This window comes from Nothoprocta perdicaria, unplaced genomic scaffold (assembly GCF_003342845.1).
Source record: "Nothoprocta perdicaria isolate Ctin4 unplaced genomic scaffold, notPer1 scaffold_99, whole genome shotgun sequence".
NCBI lineage: Eukaryota > Metazoa > Chordata > Aves > Tinamiformes > Tinamidae > Nothoprocta > Nothoprocta perdicaria.
In genome coordinates this window covers 2129549-2152036 of record NW_020456298.1, presented here as the reverse complement: position 1 = coordinate 2152036, position 22488 = coordinate 2129549, and the positions used below count along the sequence as shown (strand labels likewise).

Below are 22488 nucleotides of genomic sequence, written 5' to 3'. Positions count from 1 at the left end.
GCACATTACATCTGTTACCATTCTGCAGTTAACAAACAGTAATCTATGTATCTTTTGTGTTCTGTCTTTTCAGAATAGGGCAATAGATATTACGCAGATTGCGGCAGAGCAATTAGTACATTACTAATTTGATTCATTCTTTTAGCTTAATGTGATGTTAACAAAATTTTGACAATCATTATGAGACATGGTCTGGAGATATCATCTACTCATCTATTTTATTCTAACATACTGTTTGAGTCATATGCTCATTTTTTTCCTGTAGCCTGTCAATTACAGTCTGAAAATTAATTTTTTGTGTGTGTACTTTATGTGTTTAAGTATTACAAAACTGGAATATTTTCATTAGCCAATATTTTCATTAGCCAACTTCTTCAGTTACTAGATCCTGTTATTTGTGTTTATACTCTATTTGCCCCTCTAAGCAAGCGGGAAGGTTACTTGAACTGCTAGAAATAGGCTGTCAAGACAGAAACTTAGACCTACAGAAAGGGAATTAAGTGAAGATCTTCTTTTCTTGCAGTGCATGTTTGCCTTCCGGCTAGTCAGAGAGATGCAGGAATAGATAGGCCCTATTTTCTTCTGCTTCTCCATTCCTCCTGCCACTTACCTGTTGTTGTAGTGTCGTTCTTAGGACCATTTTACAAGTTTTGCTGCTTCATCATCAGTCTTAACTGGAATGCATATGCATTTCTTGTTTTTGCTTTACTGTTATGGAATCAAACTGGTAGTATCCTTGATGGTATGTCGTCTGGTACTAAAATGTCCAGATACAATACAATGTACTGGTAGTATCCTTGATGGTATGTCGTCTGGTACTAAAATGTCCAGATACAATACAATGTCCAGATCAGGTACAATATTAAAAAAAAAAAAAAAAAAAAAAAAACCCACACACAAACAAAAACCTATAAACTGAAAGATAGTTGTACTAAAAAAAAAAAARAAARAMAAAAAATGTGTCAGCAGTTGCTTATTAGAGCATCTTTTATTTTAGAATATTTCACCTTGCTTAATTTAAATGCCTAAATTCTGCAAGAAAAGCTTGCTACTTCACTTCCAAAGTCAAGGTGATAAATCAAAAGTAGTCAGCTAAGTAGAATGTTGCATTCAGAAAGAATTCRTTTAAGAAGAAGGCTGGCTTTCTGTAATAAGTATGTAAAGGGTCTATTTTGTGCAGTAACTGTTTGAGATAGTTTATTTACTTAATAAAGCTTTATTTAATATCTGTTTTCAAAAGGATCCAAGGACTAGAATTCGCAAGATGAATGTGGTTTAGACAAGTAGTTGTATTACCTAATATAAGTGTTTTTCCCTTCTAAGTTAAGTCACTTAGRTCCTAGTCTCACAGATAGGAAGCACGTTGGGCAATTTATTGCCACAACTGTCTATGTTACAATACAAAACTAATGAGTATTTGTTTAGCTGATACAATATATTGCAGACTTGTTGAAAAAAAAACTGCTTTTCTTAGATTTAAAACTATTTCTATTTTTGCATAGYATGCAAAGAGTGGAATCCTAAGAAGTAATATGAATGTTCTATTTCACTGACCACCTTCTTGCAATTTAATTCATTTTCAGCTGATTCAACGGGAACTCATTCCCTCTATACTACCTATAAAGATTATGAGTTAATGTTTCATGTATCAACAATGCTTCCATATATGCCCAATAATAGGCAACAGGTATGTATTTACCTTTACCATTTTCATAGTAGTTTTACCTTATAAATATTTGTAATACTGATAAAAGTAATGCAGATATAACACTGAGATTGTTTTATATAAACTATGACTATTAATAGGAATTATTTGTTGAAAAACATAAGGTATTAAAATGCTCATAGGATTTTTTAGACACATCTTTGAAATTCAAGAACTTATCTCCTCCATTTCATATTATTAAACATTATTGATGTGTGTGGTGAATGAAGTATCTTTAATTTGAACTGGATTTAAATCCTTGGTACATTTTAAATATTGAATGTAGACTTAATGGTTAAAATATATGGGTAATAAGATTTTAAAATGATTCCACATAATTGTCCTCTTTCACACCTTGACATTTTTATTAATGTACTAGCACAGTAATATATGTCTAACTGTATCCTTCAAGGTACCTGCTTGTGAAGACAGAAAACTACAGTGTACTTATTWCTGGAAAATTCACTTTATTTATGTAATAGCTCAGGATATCTTTAAAGCATTAAGGATGGCTAAAAAACAGCACAGCATCCAAAGTGTGCAGAACACCAGTAAGGTTACTCTGACTTTGCCTGTCTCAGTTCTTCTGACTGAATTAAAAAGAACAAGCACATTTGGTATAATATATCAAAATTAGCACTTAATAAGGTAAAGGATAGAGGTACTCATAGATCAGACTGAAGATGAGTCTGTAACTTTCTACCTTTACTGCTCTGTATTTTTCTGTTTCTGCAGAAATAAGCATTAAACGAATTCCTAAGAATATCCTCTCACTGCAGTGTAAGATGCAAAGATTTCTTTAATCATATTGGAGGACTGTCATGAAATAAAGATGCTCCCTGATGTTGTTTATGAGCAGCATACCAAATTTGTGACTAGTGATTGTTAAACTGTCTGTGATTTGCCTCTACCTTATCAGTAGGTCTTGTGGGAAGAAAAAAGTGATGTGTCAAGGCAGCAACAAAAGATGAAGCAAACAATTAAAATTCCTGACAAAGGATAAATGAAAACTGAAATGGAAGAATGTATATAGYATATTTATGCATTTTAAATAGTTAGTGCATGATGCTCTAAAGTGCTTGAAGAACTGTTCCAACTGAGCGGTTAAGATAACTGCAAAGTTTAAAGCCATTACATGTCGGCTTAAGATGAGGTTTAAAGAAACTATGATAGGAATCAAAAGGCGGAAATCCTTCACAGTATGAAGACTATGAATATTCTCACTAATCATATGCCTTAAAATGTATATGRCCTTCAGAGGAGATGTTCAGCTTTATCTCACAGTAGACTGTGCTGACATCTAGTAATCAAGATACGGGATTGTTTTCACAAATTTGAAATAGTTTTGTTTCCCTGAACTTTCACTTCTGCCTTATTAGTTTACCAGATGAATTTATTAAACACACTAAGAGTTGCTCTGCTTAATAATCAGTCAGAATGCTTTAGGTATTAGTTTAAAAGAGTATTTTATTTTGATTTACATACAAAAAATAATTTGTTTTTATACATACTTGAAAAATGTTTCAGGTGTTCTTGAGATGTGGTACTCTGAAAACAAATTTGGTTGCTGAGTTTCTGAAATCACATGAGATTGCTAAAGCATTATGTTTTAAATCAGTTGTAATTTGCATATTTATCTGAAGACCTTTACAAGTTTGCAAGGCACAGATGCAGAAAGCATTGCAGTAGTAGAATATTTCTGAATATACTGATTTTTGACAGGTAAACATACAAATAGGGAAAACAGTATCCCGTTAAGATATAATACACTGAATGAGCTTGCCTTATCATGAAATATAAATGTTTTTATAGCTAATCACAGGCACTGACAGTAAATATGACCTTACATAGAGTGTATTACCTTTGTCATTGTCTTCCGTAACTTCTCTTTAGTTGTGGGAATAGGATGTCCTCTTGCTGTGGTTCACTAATTCTTGTAAATGGTTGCTGTTTGTCTCCTTCACTGCTGTGTTGCTCAACCATTCCTTATTATGGTCTTRCATCTTTGCTGTCCTTTCATTCTTCTCATTTCCTTATGCATCATTTTGTATAGACCACTATCAAGCCTTATAATTGCAAAATCTTCCGATGCTAATTCCATGATTTTGCTCAGCAACAAACACTCTTTTCAGCAGTATTTTAGTAGACCCTCATCAGCCCTTGTCTGATTAGCAGTTTAAGTAAGAGAATCACATTGTGATTCATGACTTTCTTGGGATCAAAATAACATGGCAGTTCTCTAAGCTGAAGCAGCATGCCTATCTGAAGACCCACCATATTATTTTTAAATGCTGGTATCCAGCCATATTTGCACAGCATGGACACTGTTAATGAAGTGTGACAAGCACACCCCAATGACTAGAATTTAGCCAGCCTTAATGTGCAATAATCATTGTTTAATTTTCTTCTACTACTATTTAGTTCCAAAATACATACTGGAATATGAAATGTAGCAACAGTGTTATTTCTCAGAAGCTAGGATAAAATGGATTAGGTCTTTTTCAATGAGACTGTATAAATATTGAAGAGCAGAGATGCAGTTGCTCACATCCTCAGCACAGAGAGCCATGGAATATGAATATTGTTTGTCTCTGAAGAATTTGGCTCAGTAACTCCATGTACACAAATTAGGGCAACTTAGAGGCCAAAATGATTTTCCTTTTAGATTCTATTAGCAACAAAGATCCCCATATCAATAGCTTCTTTTTTGCTGGCATATTGTGTGTGTACTGAAAGTGAAGTTATTGCATCCTATCCCTGTGTCATTCCTTTATGGGGCAAGATGTTTAGCTAATCTTCATCATGTAGGTTCAAGACCTTCAATGAGCAAGCACCAAGCCTTTCTTAAATTCCAGATACCTGTGAGCCAAAAATAGGCCACACTAGAATTATTTATTGCTTCTTCCAGGATTTAACTACGCCCTGCTTGGTCACTGATCAGGACATTCCTCTAGTTTTAGAGCCAGCAGGAGATCCCAAGAGCAAGGTAATTTTCACTTTGGCTACAACACAGGCTGGGAACTTCCAAACCAGCTGTTCCTTCCTTAGGAGAGAAAGCACGACCAGCCCTGGTGTGGCCATCCTTCTCCTTTTCTCGGAGAAGCCTTTTCTTGAAATCCTAGTTTAAGGTCTTCCCTTTAAACTTTGCCTTTTCCAAAGTCCCTTTCCAAATCATTCCCTTGCAAGTTTTCCATTCATGCATTTGCAGTCTGCTTATGTGCACATAGTCAGACCTGAGTAATCCAAATTGGTCCAAATCACCGATTTTCATCTGACTTTATGAAAACTTAAAACAGATATGCGAGAGTGAAAAAACTTACTGAATTTAAGTTACTGTTAAGATCTTAGAGGTAACCAGGCATATGGCTGGCCATACCAAACACAGTTTAACAAATCTGAGGAAATATTTTTTAACATATGTTGTGTTTTTCTTGTACAGATTAATAACCCAAATTGAAATTAGAGCTTTCAAAGCCACCTATTTTAGAAACATGCTAAAATGAGTTTGAAGGGATTTTGGTTTTGTCTCTTAGTATCTCATCGTTTAACTGAATGAAGAATATATTTTCCACTCCTGTTACAGGGAGAATTCCTCATTGTTTTCTGGTTTGAATAGGCAAWTAAAATTCCTCAGAAATGGGTAGATTTCTGTGGCTCTGCACAGCCTTATATATTTTCCAACAACAAATATTTTTCCTTAGAGATGCATATCTGAAAATTAAGAATYGACTATCATAGTTAAGATCTCATATTTGATATAGCAACTGCTATTTTGTATAGCTCTTTTCAATAGTTTCTGCTTTTCTAACATATTTACCTTACTGGACTCTCCTTTGTGTGTCTTGAACTCTTCCATAAAACTTCTTTACTGATTTCCTGTTGACTGCCTATCTCACTGTATTGGGTTCATTCTACTRTGCTGGTTTAGACTGATACTAGAATGATGTCAGGGAGTGTTTGGCCTCTCCTTACTGTAAGTAATCCTTGTAATCCGTGCACCCTGTTGACAGTTCCTACTGTGCTCTGCATTGGCATGAGATTCTTTACAGTATGTTAGAAAGGCAGATTAAAAGTAAATAAAGAGAAAAAAACTGAGCAGACCTCTAAATGGGGGAGGAAGGGGAAACTGAGAACCTGAGGGGAAAAAAAACAAGGTGAAAGAAAGAGGAAAATACAGGCCATGACATGTGAACTAGAAAAGGGGTTGCTTATGCATCTTTTTGCTYGGTTCCAGTTTCCTCCAGTTCCTCTTTCATTTTCAGAATTAAGTCTTTGTTGACATTTTCTAGGGAAGAATGCATTCCTTCCTTTTTCTCCATTCAGTAGTTTAYTCTTCTCCTATTCTGTTGTCCTCTCCGGAGCACGACTTTCCAACCTTTCCACCACTCTGTTTTAGCTCCCTCCCCTCCTGGTTCCCTGCAAAGCAACCTTTGCATCTGGTTCCCTGTACACAGGCACGACTGTGTTTTGCCTTTGCGTTGTGTTGAAGTTCACAGACCACGCATGCATGACAGTTATTTATAACAGTGTTGCATTGATTTTATTTTTAAATGTGGAAGAAATCACTGAGATCTCAGCAAGCTTGGTAAGGTTCTTAAAAATGGTGAAGTGACTGTTTACAATTTTTTTATGCCTCTTCAGAGATTTAAGCTCTGAAAACAACTGCTTAGGGAGGGCATAAAAGAACTGTCTTTGTTTTTAAAAGATTGTTATTGCTATTCAATAGCAATTTGATTCAATTTCAAAAACTTTAAAAACTCCCTTATTAAGTGACTGTTATTCCTGCTTAAGCAAAGTGTAGCAGCAAGTAGAACCTCCTAAAGACGTCTGCTGAACTAGAAAATGTTCTTGAAAATAGTGCTTGTCTGGATGACTAGGTCACATGGCCTGTATACACCAAATATTATTTTGTTTCTCATATCTATTCTAAACTTTCATCACTAGACTGATTTCTTCATGTTGCATTTCAGATTGGGATGGTTTAAAATTGTATAGATACATTAACTGCTTTAAAATGGTGGGTTTGGCCATTCTCACTAGCTTTAGAATATTAACTTCTTTATCAATGTAATGTAATGAAGGGAAAAATACTCCTGGGTTTTAGGCTGTAGTATGTGTAACCTTACCTCATTTGTGGTTAGCCAAAACACTCATGCTTAATCAACTTGGAGGAAATCCAAGTGAACGCTCTGTTACTGGAAAGATTATATTCTGTAAAACCAACCCAGTAGAGAAATTTTTTACTTACTCTGCCTTAAAGTCTTTAATTCAACTTATTCTTGTATCCTTTTTAATTACACTAAAAYTAGAGCTAAGCTATAACTATATGCTAGCAGTTGACAAAGCAAATTCTTTTGCATCTTTTTGGTGGATTTATGCAAGCTAGCACATGCTAGACTTAATTCCTTCTCGTGACGTAAGTTGGTGTTCCTAAGTGAAGTTGTTTTAAAAATGAGGGGTAAAAAATTGAAAGGTATTTACTTTAGTGAGGAATGTAAGCATCATTATATCTTTTGTAGTTTTTTATTAAAAAAAAACCCTGTAATATATAGTACTTAACATTTTTCATTAAGTATGTTTCAATCATAAAAATATTGAAATACTGATTAGCAGAATGAGTTTTTAGTTAACAGATGAGTTACGAATAGCTGCTATTCCTCCATAAGTTTTCTATGTCTCAGTTTTATTGACAAGTAAACAGCAGATAAAAATTCTGATTAGTATACAGACTAAGCTTTTTTTTTAAAAAGCACTAACATCATAATATTAAGGACTAATATTCAATAAAAATGCAGTCTGCAAAAGAAATGTTATTTGGAAAAGAAAAGCAATATTACATTTTTCTGTATAAAAGCAAGTATTACACTRTAAAAAGGGAACAGAAGGATACATAGCAATAACACTTAATTGATGTAACATATATTTCTTATTACTACACTGATGCACTAAAATAAGAGAATAAGTAAAAACAGCAGACGCTAACCTGAACTAGCCTGGGAGTGTGAAAGAAGTCATTGGTATTTTGGTGCTCTTAGTCTGATTTTTTTTCCCTTTCTTTTGCAGTTCAGCCAGATATCATTTACCTGTAGTTATGCAGGATATGAGATATTATGGGAAAAAATATAAGCTTTTTTTGGTTATTTGTTTGCTTTTTTGCTAAAATTAAAGAATATGTCTTTTTTTAATAACTAATTTTTCAATGYATGTTTCTTGTCCAGCTGCTAAGGAAAAGGCATATAGGAAATGATATAGTTACCATTGTCTTCCAAGAGCCAGGAGCACTTCCTTTTACTCCAAAAAATATTCGTTCCCACTTTCAACATGTGTTTGTCATAGTCAAAGTGCATAATCCTTGCACTGAAAATGTGTGCTATAGGTGAGTAGAGCCTTATAACTATTTAAATTTGCTATTAACTCTGCAGTGAAATTGTCTGTTCCAACAGTTTTGTATTTCCTAGAGATGTGTGTACAATTTTAGAATTTCTGCTTTATTTTCTATAAATTTGAAACTCATGTGAATACCTTGCACACATTAGGAATCATGGGCATAATTGATAGACTCAGGTATGTACAGACCTCTGTCTTGCTGATGTATAGGCACAAAAAGGGGCAATAATATTGGGGAAAATAAAACTTGCTGATACAACAGTAGTAGCTAATTTAGAATTTGTATTGCATGCTTCCTTTTTTTTCCCCCCACAGAATACAATGTAATTTAAAAGAAGAGATTTTAGAAAGCTATTAACATACATAGAAATGTTGGACTGACTTTATGGCATTAGGATAAGTCATTTAAGCACTTGAATTGGGGCTTTTGTGGAGCACAGAAACATCCCAAATTTTTAGTTTACTTTTTATCTCTCTCAGTCAAGTTAAGACATCATAGGTTCTAGCAAGACAAACTGRATAGAAAAATAACTCTGAACTAGTTGGGAATTACCCAAATAATAATCAGGGGTTTAAGAGTTGGATTTCCAGTACTTGCTGGATTTAAGCTTTCTGTTAGAACTTGTTTGTTTAAGTAGCTATAACAGTGTTTATTAAATAATATATTGCATATTTCATAAGTCATATTTTTGTTTTTACATAGTGATAGCTGTTTGTAAGCCCAATTGTGACTGTATTTCAGCCAAGTTATCAGTGGTTGTACATGGTTTCCGCTGTTTTTGGAAATTATTTTTCGGTTGAAATGTTGTGTGTAATAACATATGTAYGTATATGTTGTTTGTGAAATATGTTATTAATTGGAACTGTAACTGTGCATCAAATATTTCTACTTCCTCAACATCCTTCTGTGAACTGTCCAGATATTTTTTGAAATTCTATCATTTTAACTGCAGGCCTTTTGAAAGGCCATAACTTAGAGAAGGCAACTCAAATTGGTACCTGTACCAGTGACTATTAGAGACTTATGTTTGACACTGGTAGTTTTACCTGTTTTCGTGCTTCACTCTTGCAACCTGTCCAAGGATTGAAATGAAGTTTTTATTTCTGTATATCAATACAATATCTTACAAAGCATTTTTGCATGTTCTATTAAAAGAAACAAGRAGCTAACTCTCTAAAAAGTTGTCTTCGATGTTTTTATTCTTACTAAGACGTATTTACAGTGTGTATTACATATTTAAAACAAAAAAAAGCCTGTTCTGAAGCAGACCATCCCTTCAATTTCCTTTGATACGTAAAAGAAAGTATATTTTAATAGGTTTCCTAAATAATTCTCCCAACCTGATTACTGAAATTTTGTTTAAAATGCCTAAAAATTGGTAGGTCAGTGCTCGACTCATCTGTATAAATGGACTGTATAGGTCAGTCCTTAATATCTAAATGCCTTTTCTTTTTTAGCCAAGTATCCATTTTATTGTCTCTTTTTATTTCTAGTGTTGGTGTTTCAAGATCAAAAGATGTTCCTCCGTTTGGTCCACCCATTCCCAAAGGAGTAACTTTCCCCAAATCCGCAGTCTTCAGGGACTTTCTTTTAGCCAAAGTCATTAATGCTGAGAATGCAGCACACAAGTCAGAAAAATTTCGAGCTATGGCCACAAGGACACGTCAAGAATACTTGAAAGATCTGGCAGAAAATTTTGTTACTACGGCCACAGTGGATACTTCAGCAAAGTTCAGCTTTATTACTTTAGGGGCAAAAAAAAAAGAAAAAGTGAAGCCAAGGAAAGATGCACATTTATTTAGTATTGGCGCAATTATGTGGAATGTGATTGCACGAGATTTTGGCCAGTCTGCTGACATTGAATGTCTCCTTGGAATCTCCAATGAATTCATCATGTTGATTGAAAAAGAATCAAAAAATGTTGTGTTTAACTGCTCCTGCAGAGATGTTATTGGATGGACATCTGGGTTAATGAGCATCAAAGTATTTTATGAAAGAGGAGAATGTATTCTTCTGTCTGCAGCAGATAACTGTACTGAAGACATCAGAGAAATTGTTCAAAGACTTGAAGTAAGTACGGTTTCTAAATTGGAGTGCCAAAATTTTTATCAACAGTTACTTATATACATTTCCTTTGAGATATAATTAAAAATGCCTTTTGTTTATGCATGAATACCATTTTCAATCTTCAGAGTTTTACAGGCAATGATCTTCACAACAGGATAACTGAGAGAAGTGTTATCAGATGATAACACTTGATAATTTATGAGATAAGAGTTAGCAACCCATTTTGAGGGACAGGCAATCTAATGCCAGTAGTTTGATAGACTTAYTTAAGGCTTATTTTTATGTTGAAATCGGCATTGAAAGGCTAAGCTCTTGTCTTCCCTTTCTGTAGTCTGTTCTTAAATCACATCTTTATAGGCAGAAATGTGATCTAATTAAAGAACATACAAAATCTTGGTGTGTAAAATACATTCATTTTGCCTTTTATAATAACCTATGTGAACTCTAGCAGAACAACTTATATAAGTGGTGCCGCTGATTTGCTTCTCTGTGCTAAAGAAATATAGGAAGCGAAGACGACYAGACCAATTAATTCCAGTTTTCACAGCTGACTGGATAAAGCTTTCCAGGCACTTGATGACCCTGTTAGCAGAACTGTCCTGTAACTGCCCCAGTCAGTACAAATGAACTGACAGGAGCTGCAAARTAAAAAGACTGATGTATCTTTATTCGGTTATACTTTCTCCTTTGGCCTTAAGTGCTCTTAATAGTGTCAGTTTTGTTTGCGTTAGAAAGTTTTCTACTGAAAACAACTCATTATCCTTACCATTTTCACACTGGAAGAGCTGGATTGCAGGACCAAAGCATTAGTTGGTGCTTTTATAGCGCTGCATGCATTCACATTTAGCATTGCACAATATAATGCTTCAAATAATCACCTTTTTCTACCAAAGTGTGTTTAAGCTTTCAATAGACTTTGAATCTTTTAATGAAAGGGTGTTTTGGACCCTTTTTGTCACTGTTAGATTATCCTTTTCATTAGGGACTTCTCTTTACTTACACAGATGTTTTTCTTATGAAGAACAATATATGTTATAAAGGTACCGCTAAATTAAAAATATTAATTGCTTAAAGCTGATAAGTTCCAAAGCTTTAGTGAAAGCTGCTATCATCAGTGGTGACAATTTATTTTGCTGTTTACACTTCTGTCTTACAATTTATGCAAAAATTATCCAATTGTTAAAATTATTTAAAATGTTTAAATTGCTGAGGATAGATCTTTGTAATTCATCTGTAAGAAAAAGTGGTTATCTATAAAAAAACTTTGATACAGTTTCACTCTGCTTCTGATTTGGTCTCTATTCAGAGCAACCATCTGCTACTGTACAGTATTAATCTACTCAAATATTTCTGCTTTTTGTGATCATATTTTAGCCTAAATTTTTCGAATGGGCATTTAGCCTTAAAAATTTAGCAGCGGTTATTGCTAAGTTTACAAAAATGTTGACTTCAAGTACTTACAAGTACTTATTCTCATGATTCCTAATCACCTTCTTTTTCACTCCCATCCGGCTTTCTCATTGCTTAAAAGGACGAGCTGTCATACTTGTTTAACAACTTTGTTCTTCCCTTTTCTTTTTGGCTCAGATTTTTCTGTCTTTCCTCTGCTTCTCTGTCTCTTTTGCAAGCTAAATAATAATATTTAGTCATTTTGTGATGCTGACTACTTTCTAAACAGTCCTTATGTACATTTAGACACAGAAGCTCAGAGGTTACCCTTTAGAAACACTGACAGTTATGTAAAACTCCATTTCAGTGCTGCAGATGTATACTTTAAAACCCTTTTAACTGGTTCAGGACACAGCTAAGATCAACAAACACATGCGTTAATAGAAGCTAAAGATGAAAGCTCGAACTGTGATGTGATGCTAAACTTCAGTGACCAGATTAACCCTTTCCAGTTACTAGTAAAATAATTTTTTAGAGAGCTAATAGAGAAGAATAAAATAAAATAAAATAAAATAGTAGTAGTAAAAGTACTACTCCTCATCTCATCCTACTACTCATCTCCTAAATGAGATCTTGGAGAAGATAATTGTGTTTTGTTCTCTGGCTTTAAGTGCTGATGAATAGGGAAGACTTTCTGAGTATTTGGATTAAGAAAAGATGTGAAAAGCTGCAGAGGAGGTTTTAGTGGCTGTTGTTTGAACCCAAAGAATCAGCAGGAAAAAAAAAATCTGGGATTTGTCAAGTTAGAGTCAAATCTGTATTTGTAAGGGAAAATATCTAAAAATACTGAATAGAGAGAGTAAAGGAAAAGGAAACTTTAGACAAACTTGGTTGGCTCTGACTTAAGACAGTAAAAGTAATGGATCTGTGCATTAGGATCATAGAGACTGGCGGAGTGATTTAAGATAACATAAAGACTCTGAGTGGGTATTTGGACATCAGTCTCAGTAGTCAACAGTTCATTAGAAGACAGTACACTTAAAAAAAAATGTTTATAAATTTTAAAATCATTGTTTTTAATGGCATACAGAGAAGCCATCTCTTAGATTTGCACCACCACATGCTCAGGAAAAAAACCCCAAAATCAAAAAGAACTATTGTAAAGTGGAGCAACACTGTACCATGTGGCTTTGCTTGAGGTCTCCTGGAATCCTTTTGACTTTGCTTCGGAAGGAGCTTAGTCTATGGCAGGAATGTTTATCTTCCTTCTATTTCAATTTTTGAATATTTAACAAATTTAAAGGAGTTTTGAAAGCTTTGAGTTGGGGAAATCTGTACTTTTTTTTTAGTATATAGTTCATACATAGCAAATAGGTGTTTGCTCACAAGAAGAATTTTTGTGTACTTCGGTAAAGATAAAATTCTACATCTCAGCTAGGCTCCTCATTCTCCATTTCACCACATGGCTAGATATTATGTATGTTCTAGAAACTTGTGACCGAAGTGTAGGAAAACTTCGAAACAGCTGAAAATATTACTTTTTCACTCTTCTAGTTTGTAAGTTTCAACAATCTGTTGAAAATTAACCAAGACTCGTAAATGTCAGAGCTGGGGGGAAAAAAGAAAAAAGAATTAGAGCTTAAAGGTTTTCACTTTTTGAATAACTCTAATCCTATTAGAAACATCAGATTATCTTTATAATAATTTAAGGAGACTTTTTGATGTGGCCTTAATATACATTGCACTTACTAAATGTTAATGAAAGTTAYGCTTAAAATGGAAAATTAAAACAGAAARTTTCTGAAAAGAAGTAGTGTGTTAGAGCTGCATACTGACAAAGAAAGTTGTGGCTGTTTCTAAAAAGAAGGACCCAGAGCACTATTTGTAATAAAAAACTACGGAACATATATTGGACATCTCAATTATGACTTTCATATTTCAACTTCGAAGCCCAGATTTTCCAAAGGAACTGGAGGCTTTAGGAACTCAACTTGCCATGGTTTAAATATCCTGAATTGGCACAAACAGTGATTCTCAGAGTATCAGGCTCTTGCAAGCTAAGTGCTTCAGAACTCAAGATTGAATAATGAATAAGGAGTAACTGGATTTCATGACGATGAGTTTACTGCAGGTTGAAAGCATGAGCATGGATCAGCTTGTTCAGATCAGCAAACACACACTGACTTACTGTCCTGTGGCACTCCATTCTCATATGTCTAGTTTCTCTTATTCCCTCCCTCCCTCCCTCCTTCCTTCCCTCCTGCCTACCTACTTACCTAGCTACAGATAACCAACCACATGGAAGATATTTTGTAAAGGCAGTAGTGGTAGTGCTTTAAAACTTAATAAGACTGTAACTGACTGCCGTTGCTTATAAAGTAACAGTGACTTTCTGCTGGCCAGGTTACAGCCGTAAGTCATATAAACACTCCATAATTTTTCCACTGAGCCGCTGGTTTTGAGAAGGGAGCAAAAATCAGATCTCCTGTCCCAGACACTAAAACAGACTTGGGCAGTGAAGGCTTCTCTAAACAGGAGGTGTAGAGGGGAAGCTGCAGGGGTCATTTGCAGCTCAGTACTTGCTGTACGGCCACTTCCCCCGTGGGTCGTGGGGACCTGCTTACACCGTGGGGGCTGCTGCTCTGCGGCCCATGGCCTGTGGGAAGCACAAAGCTCTTCTAAAAACAGGCTCCTGCATTAAACCCCAGCTTTAAAACAACCTTGGGCAAGACCTGTCCTATACAGCTGATGAAATGGGGGCGCTAGCTTCCTAAAGTAAGCACTTTAAATTAGATGCCTAAAGTTGGGTTATGTAGGTACCTCTGTAATGCATGCCAAAAGCAACCGTAAGCAGTATGAGTAAGTGTGGATTAAGGTGTGCTGCAGAGTTCCTTTTAATGCAGTGTAGACTTAGGATACCAGGTCAAGTGATCTTCTTAAAAGCTTTACCCTTCAAGGTCAGGTCTTTGTCTTAAAGAAGTGTTGTAAGCGCTTTGTGACCTTTGAATGTATTATGAGCAACATTTTTTGATAATGTGATTGTAAGCTCAGTTTTAGGTGTAATAGTGGAGCTAGAATAGGTACTGGTTTTGTTACATGGTCTGAAAGGAATGTTAGTCTTAGACTCACGAACTTCRTTTGTAATGAGAACTAGTGTTTGGTCTTCCAAGGGGCGGAAGACTGGTGCAGTACTGCAGCACATACAGTGTGTTGTGATAATGTTTACTGGGCAAAACTGTTGAGAATTTGTTAAAACATAAAAATAAGCCTGTTTAGTAAAATTTGAATGTGAAAGTTCTAGAATTTGAAGGTTTATATGATGACAGAATTACTTCTAATTGAATATGAAAATCCTCAGTTTTCTATCAAGATTGCGTTTTGCTTTGTTTTGTGTTTTAAGGCTGAAGTAACTGTTAAGATTTCAATATGATATAAACAGACTTGTGTTGAGGTGGGCGGGAAGAGGAGGAATTTGACACAAGACAGCTGGTTGCTCCTGCARTGTCGGATTTTAGGACTATAAAGTGTTTTCTTTATTTTGCATGACACAGGAAACATTATTCCATCACAAATGTCAAAATAATTGTTAGCCTTAGTGTACTGAGGATATTTAACTTAAAGCCATTGGTGGCTATATGGTATTTGGAAACGGATCCATTTGTGTGGCAAAAGAAATGAGTGTCCCGACAGTAGCTTATCAGTCTGATATTTCTTTAGATAGTGACCAGAGGATGTGAAACCACAGAAATGACCCTTCGGAGGAATGGCTTGGGCCAGCTGGGATTCCACGTGAACTTTGAAGGAATAGTGGCCGACGTGGAGCCCTTTGGCTTTGCATGGAAGGCCGGCTTAAGGCAAGGGAGCCGCCTGGTTGAGATCTGTAAAGTGGCCGTGGCGACTTTGACTCATGAGCAAATGATTGACCTTCTACGCACGTCAGTCACAGTAAAGGTGGTGATAATTCAGCCACACGAGGATGGAGCACCTAGAAGGTAAGGAGCAACACCCCTTCATGTGACATTTTCTTTTATTTTCCCTTTGCTGCTGCTTTGCCCGTGGCYTTTTTTATTAGGGGCTCTTCGGCAGTGAATGTTGTGTCTTGTATTTGGTGATTCTAGTACTTTGACTGTTAAAGCTTTCCCCCCSCCCCAAAATATGGCTTTGAAATAGAAGATAAAATAGGATCTTCTTAGAAATCTAGGGTAAGAAATGAGCTTCAACTGCTGTTAAACCTGTTGTGATTTCTTTTCTGCCACAGGATATTTACTGTATTATATCTTAATACTAATTTTGAAAATTGGGTACCCTCGTCTGAAAAATATATATTTTCTTTCTGTGAAGTTTGMCTTCTAACTATTGAAATTGAACTTTTATATTTCTTATTTTAACAAAGCAACTGGTGAAACATTGGGTTCAAATTATCTGTGGTATCAGGCCTTGTAATCCTCTTCATTTTCTATCCATATATAACTTATTCATATTAAATGTTGAATCACATCCATGGAATCCTTAGTTAAAGTTAAGAAATCTTGCTGAAATAAATGAGTGCACGCACACAGGAGAACAGTGTAATAAAGATAATTATAACGACAGTACTATTGTTTTCAGGGATGAAATGCAATATTCTCCTGCTAGTTTTTCCTCTGTTTTTTTTTTATGGTGATCAAAAGACTCATTTTTGTTCTTTCTATTTTTAATACTATTGTGGCAGATAAAAGAGGTGGTACCATTTAAAGCTTCATAAGAGTCTGACTTTATTTCTGCCATACTTTATGTAGGCATTGTCAGTTTGGTTCATTCTGAATGAGAACTATACCAGGAGTGAATTACTCATCTGCCTGCTTTTAGAAGGCCTTTTTAAAATCTCTTGTTGATTTTTAATTTAACAGAAAAAGCATTAGTGTGTTGCTCTTGGCAAGACAACAAGCCATAAAATTTTACATAGCATGCAGCACTATGAAGTTAGTGCCAGTATACATGGGTGCTGGTGTGTTTCTATTTAATTGGTGGCAATTCTCCAAGTAGTCCTCGGCCTGATGARCGACACAGAAGTGCCCTTCCCTGCCCCGACCTGCATGTTGAAGCGTTGGGTTCCTTTTTGAAGAAAATGTCTGTGAATGTAGAATACTACCGTTTTGCTTAGTTGGAGAGAATTAGCAATTAAGCCTGGCTTTGCTTAGCTTTGCTCTTCTCACCATCTGCTTCTGGGTATGAATTTCCACTGGCTTGTTTAGCATACATCTCCAGGCTGTTTACAGTATATGAGCCTAATGAGCTGATCCTATTATATTAAAGGTAAAACATGTGTTTTATAGTCTCTCTGATAGAAAAAATACATACTGTATAAACAGTTTTTTTTATCTTCTTTGACACATTTTTAGAAATTAAATGTTAAAATCCCCAATCAGTATAAGATACATGAGTTTCTTTAATTAATCCTCTGTGTRTAAATTCTGCCTTAGCTTATTTTTTTCCACACCTTCACTTAGGTTTAGTCTCTTGCATTATTGAAGTTTTAATTTTCACCACATTGTTCACAAATTGAATTCATTAACATGTAGCAAATATATTTGAAATTTTATTTTTATATATATATATATATATACATATGAAAATTAAAGCTTTAACATTGAGCCACTCTGATTCAGCTGGTGGTCACTTTATACCTTAAAACAGTGCAAACCTTTGCAGAGGATTCTTTTCTCCTGAAAAGTTAATTCCTCTTCTTTTTTATACTTATGTTCATCGATKTTACTAGTGTTTGCAGAGACACGGAATGGAGATGGGAAGGGGCCTCTGCCCATTTTCTGGTCCAGTCCTCCTGCTCTCAAGCAGGGTCAGCTAGAGCAGGTTGCCCAGGCCCTTGTCCAGGTGGCTTTCGAGTGTATCCAAGGATGGAGACACTGCAGCCTCCCTGGGCAGCCTGTTCCAGTTAAGGCAGGTGTGCCTGCTCATCAGGAGAGATGCTTTTTCATTGGCAAGTAGCTCTGATAATAATTAAGAAACAAACAAAGAAGGCATTTTTCCTTTGAAGTTAGGGGTGCAGTCAAATCCTTGAAACCTACAGGCTTCACAAGTGTGTCCCAAGAATTCTTGTTTTCACTCACAGATGGCTTTAGAGCTTTACTTCTAAGATACGATACTTTTTGATACGATACGATTTTCTGCTCATGCATAATTAATTTAAATTTAAAAATCTGTGATTTCAAGTGCAGTCGCTAGCTTAAGTTTTTCTCATCAATGATTAGGTGCTGATTTACATCAATTCTTATGTTTTTCCTAGAATCAGTGGAATTAAAAAAAAAAAAAAAAGGCACTCATTTATAAGGTCATACATGCATTTTCATCCCCTTCAAAATTCMAGTTTCATGGACTATTGACATTTATAATTTTACTAATGCTTATCTTCTAATTAATGAGGAAATAAGTAGATTTCCAGTACRTGAAGAAGTAGTTGCTGCTCAACTGAGTTTTAGGAATACAGGCGAATGTGGACTTCCTCTTTAGGTTGCTTATTAGCTGTGGTTCCTTGCTGGGATCAAATTCTGAAGTGAGTTTACACAGATTGGATATGAGTGCCATGAAGCGTCTTGAGAATTATACCCTTCAAATGGAAGTGATTTTCAAGTGTTCAAGGGTGTTTTCAAAACAATCTCGGTCCTTTGAAAAAATATTAGCTGAAGTGGAGATATTTAATCAAATTCTTAGCTTGATTTTTTTGTGATGGCTTACCCAYGATTTCAGTCCTTTATCTCTTTATATAAAAAAGATATATCTGTAAGTGTGCATTTACTAAAATATTAGCAATGAACTATTAACAATAAATTTATTTTATATCCCTAACTACATGCTATTAGTTTATTGCAGCGCAAAAATAAATTACTTGAAATGTTGAACACACAGATTAATGTTACAGAGAGATTAGGAAATTATGCAGTATATCAAATTTGCTCAATGAATGTGTTCCAGCACTTTCTTAATGCAGACCCTTCTRTGTTCAGTCTTGATAGCAGTATATGCAAAGGCAATCATGGGATAAGGCCTCCTGGATTTCATTGCTATCTTGTAAAATTAATGAACAAAGCTCCTACTGTTRTCACTTTCCTCTGACAATTAAGTAATCGTGCACAAACTGAGAAGTCGTAATTATTTTTTATGGCACCAGGCTGATATTTAAATAGGGAAAAAAAGAAATTGCTGTTTTAAAACATAAATTTCCTCAATTAGAGTGCAATATTTGGACAAATGTGCTGGTCAGGTATTCAGTTCTGTTAAGTATCCCTGTGTCATATTTGTTACTACATTAAACCTTTCCCTCAAGCTTTTCCTTTGTTCTTCTATTGTTGTCACTGTGTATCTTGTATTACAGAGTGTAAACTAGATTTATGTGTATTTTAACAGGAAATTAATGGTATTAGTTCTAATTTTCTTTCATTGACATTGTCGCAGAAATCCGCAAAGACTATATAGAGCAACTATAGTTAACACTTTATTCTGTACTCTCAAGTACAGCATCCTATAAAGATCTAAAAAAACCATAAACTTCGTTTTGTTACTTCAAAATTCATATTCACTTAAGTAAGAGATCTTGATCCTGGGRAAGATTCATTATGTTGATATACTTATGTGTGATAAGAGATACAACTGGCTTGTATCAGTGGAGTCTTCTATRATAAACTTTCAGAGTGAGTTATGGTGAATTTGTGATATAAAATATCAGAGGATTTGACATTGCTAAATCCTTTCCAAAGGCTTTAGAGACTGTGTGCTTCACCTGGCTTTCATAGTCCCATTTCAAATAATCACAATTTTCCTGTTACTTTTTAAATATGTGACAACAGATTTGGACATATAATTGGAAGATTGACATTTATTTGAGCTTAGGCAAACAGCTACATTTTTATCAAACAGAAATCCACCGGGAACCCCGTAAAAACTTTGTGCATTGTCAAAGTGGAAACAGGTACCTGCTCGTGTTGCATTTGYGTGGCAGTAGTCTGTTTTTTGGTGGAAATACCTGTTCTGAGAGAGGAGTGTTTCCATCTTTGGCAGCCCACAGAGTTGATTGCTACATTCAGTTAAAATGCARTATTTCCTTCTGCTCAGCTTGTGGAAGTTGATTAACAACTACAAGAGTCATTCTGTATATTCTTTAACTGGTTTACCAAGACTCTAGAAGGATTAGTTGCATTGATCTTTTTTTCTCCTGAAATTTAGCACTTCTATTTCAGTCATAATGTGTTGTCTTAAAGAGCTAATTGCTTTCTATCTTTGAGCAGAATTTCCTCCTTGCTAACTGAAAGGTCCTTTAGATAGCACTGTAAGTTGGCATGTTGTTTTCCAAAATAGGCCAACTTTTAATACTGACTTGGAATTTTTGTGATACTCTGTGACTCATTAATTGGTTTATATTAATAGTTTTTTTCTACAAAACTGTAAGCCAGACCAAGTGTAGAGAGGGTAGATCAGGTGCTTTTGTGATACCATGAGTTTCTAGCCCTTTTAATACTGCTAGAGTCCCTTCATCCTTACTGTCCTCAAGAAACATACGACTAATTCTTTTTTTTCCCCCTCCTTTTCTCCTTTGGAATGTGTCATCTGTAGTTGCCATAAGCAAATAGTGTAGATCAGTGAGATAATTCTGTACATTAGATAACTTAAGAAACATCTTTTTGAATCTTTTTCCCTGATCTGCTTAAAGATATCTCTCTTTCTTACAGTATTATTGCAATTKCCCTACTGACCCTGCAAAAAAGAAAATATTCTTCCAGTAGTTAAGCAGCTCTGGGAGGGCTTTTACTGTGCAGCATTTATATATTCTGCTGAAGTGGAGAAAGATATTTAAAATGAAAATTTAATTTAAATTTAATTTAAAATTTTAATTTAACATCAGCTATAGTGATATGCAGAGAAAAGACTTATGGTTACTTTGTGTATTGCTAGTTATAGGTAATGACTCTTTACTGAGCAAGAATGAATGTTTTGCATTGAAATGATGGGAGTAAGGGAGACCTTTCCAGTGCAGTACAGAATTAAAGGTGAACACCTGTGACTGTGTCTTTGTGGCCAKATCCCCTTTAATGCCCATCTGTGATGTCTTGAACTAAAATTGAATTGCAAGCAATTCAGTTTTGTTATTGTGGTAACAAATCATTCATAATGAGGTATGAGATCTGCAAATTAAAACCATGGTTTTATCAGTTCATGTGAACACCAAACACTACAGGGACTTTAACACGGGAAAGTAATTTTAACCAAAAACGGTATTTTGTCAAATGAATAAATTGTTGTCTATATGATAACTTCATCAGATCAGGTCAAGCTATGTTTTTGGTATCCTTTCATTTCTTAAATCGTACAGGGTTGGAAACTATCTTCATAAAATTTTGCCCAGTATCTTTGGGATCCAAATATAAGAGTGATACTGAATTATTGATAGAGGCAGAATATAGCAAAAAAGATAAGACTGTCACGCAGTCGTCAAGGTGGCAAACTCCTGATGATAATACATAAAAGCTTCTAACTTTTCTCTAGAGATTAACATTTACCTTTCGAAGTAGTAGGTTGGTATAATGTAGCTCTTTCAGGGAGCCTTTTACGAAATCCAGGTATGGAGTCTTGAATTAATAGTGAAGGATTTGGKTTGCATATTTTAAAAAATTGAATAAGGTATTGTTTCAGACCACAGTGTTCCTTGCGATAACATTTGAATATTGTAGGCTTTTATAGTGGCCCCTTACATTTGTGATAAAAAATACAGGTTTTCTAGTGGCCCCTCCATCTGTTAGCTGTATTGTTGAGTCAGAGTCTATGTAACTACAGAGTAATTTATGAACAAGATAGTTTACTGGATAGTAGTATGGATCCCCAGCTGAAGAGATTGAAGAGATTAGCAGTCTTTGTCTTTATGCTGGAAGCGTGTTTTATTTACTTACAAGCTATAGTGAAGGACAGAAAATGCTCTGATTTCAAATGTGCACTTGAGATTTGCTCATACTTGCTTCATGAATAACATGAGTCTTTTTGAGTCAGTTTTTCAATAGCATTGTATCAAGTATAACTGGAAAATTTGTTTTAAATACTACACATCCTAGTTAAAATTTCAACTAGGTATTAAAAATTAATATCCTCTTACTGGACTTCAAGCATTGCAGTAACTGATTTCTTTTGGTTCCAATACAGCAAGTAGCTACAATTATGGTTTTACATATCTTTGTATGCTGCAATATCTGCTCTTAAGGATTACAGTAACCAGGGAGAGAATGAAGTGATGYTAGGAATTTGGCAGAGGAATAATTGAGATGCACAGCTGTTTAACTTCCTCATCAAATAATGACCAGCCATATAGGCATTATACAGAGCACAAAAGTAATATTAACATTACTAAGTTATCTGTGCCTTCTTTGTTCTGTTCCTATTGTATATAAAGCTTTATGAAAGGCTCTAATTGAATCATCTATCTTCTATGATTTGTCCTTTATGAACCTTCTGTGTTCACTTAACATGATGGACCTGCTCTGGAAGTGAATCAAGGCTGAATTGCTAGAGGCTGTGGTCTCTTAGACCTCGGTCTCATTTGTTGCAGATTTGGGAGATGTACAGCAGATGAGGCAGGGAAACTTAAAGAGAAGAAAGGTCCTGAGATATAAGCAGCTGAGTAGCACCCTGGAGAAGTATATTCTCYTCACGCTTCTGCAGTAGAAATTTTGTAGAAAGTTTGTAGAAAGAAATGTAGTAGAAAGTTTGTGTGATTCTGTACAATTTTCTTAACATGGCCATTCCACCGTATTTGTTTTTCTAAGAGTTCACCATGTGTATTTTGTGATTTTCAGAAAAATAAAAGTTTTAGGAGTTTTTCTTGATCTTTTTTTTAAAAAGGATAGATGAAGTATTTTGAAGCATTGATCTGAATAAATGTGGAATTTTTGGAATATCCTAG

At 35.0% G+C, this 22488-nt stretch overlaps 1 protein-coding gene across 3 annotated transcripts in view; it reads left to right on the top strand.

The window, feature by feature from the left end:
• Nucleotides 1–22488, top strand: part of SIPA1L2 (signal induced proliferation associated 1 like 2) — a 98482-nt gene that overhangs the window by 40249 nt on the left and 35745 nt on the right. For all 3 annotated transcript variants that reach the window (XM_026053351.1, XM_026053349.1, XM_026053350.1), the window contains exons 6-9: nt 1584–1687; nt 7924–8081; nt 9587–10163; nt 15267–15541. In XM_026053351.1, the coding sequence (XP_025909136.1) occupies nt 1584–1687; nt 7924–8081; nt 9587–10163; nt 15267–15541 (1114 nt within the window). The remainder of the gene's footprint in view (nt 1–1583; nt 1688–7923; nt 8082–9586; nt 10164–15266; nt 15542–22488) is intronic.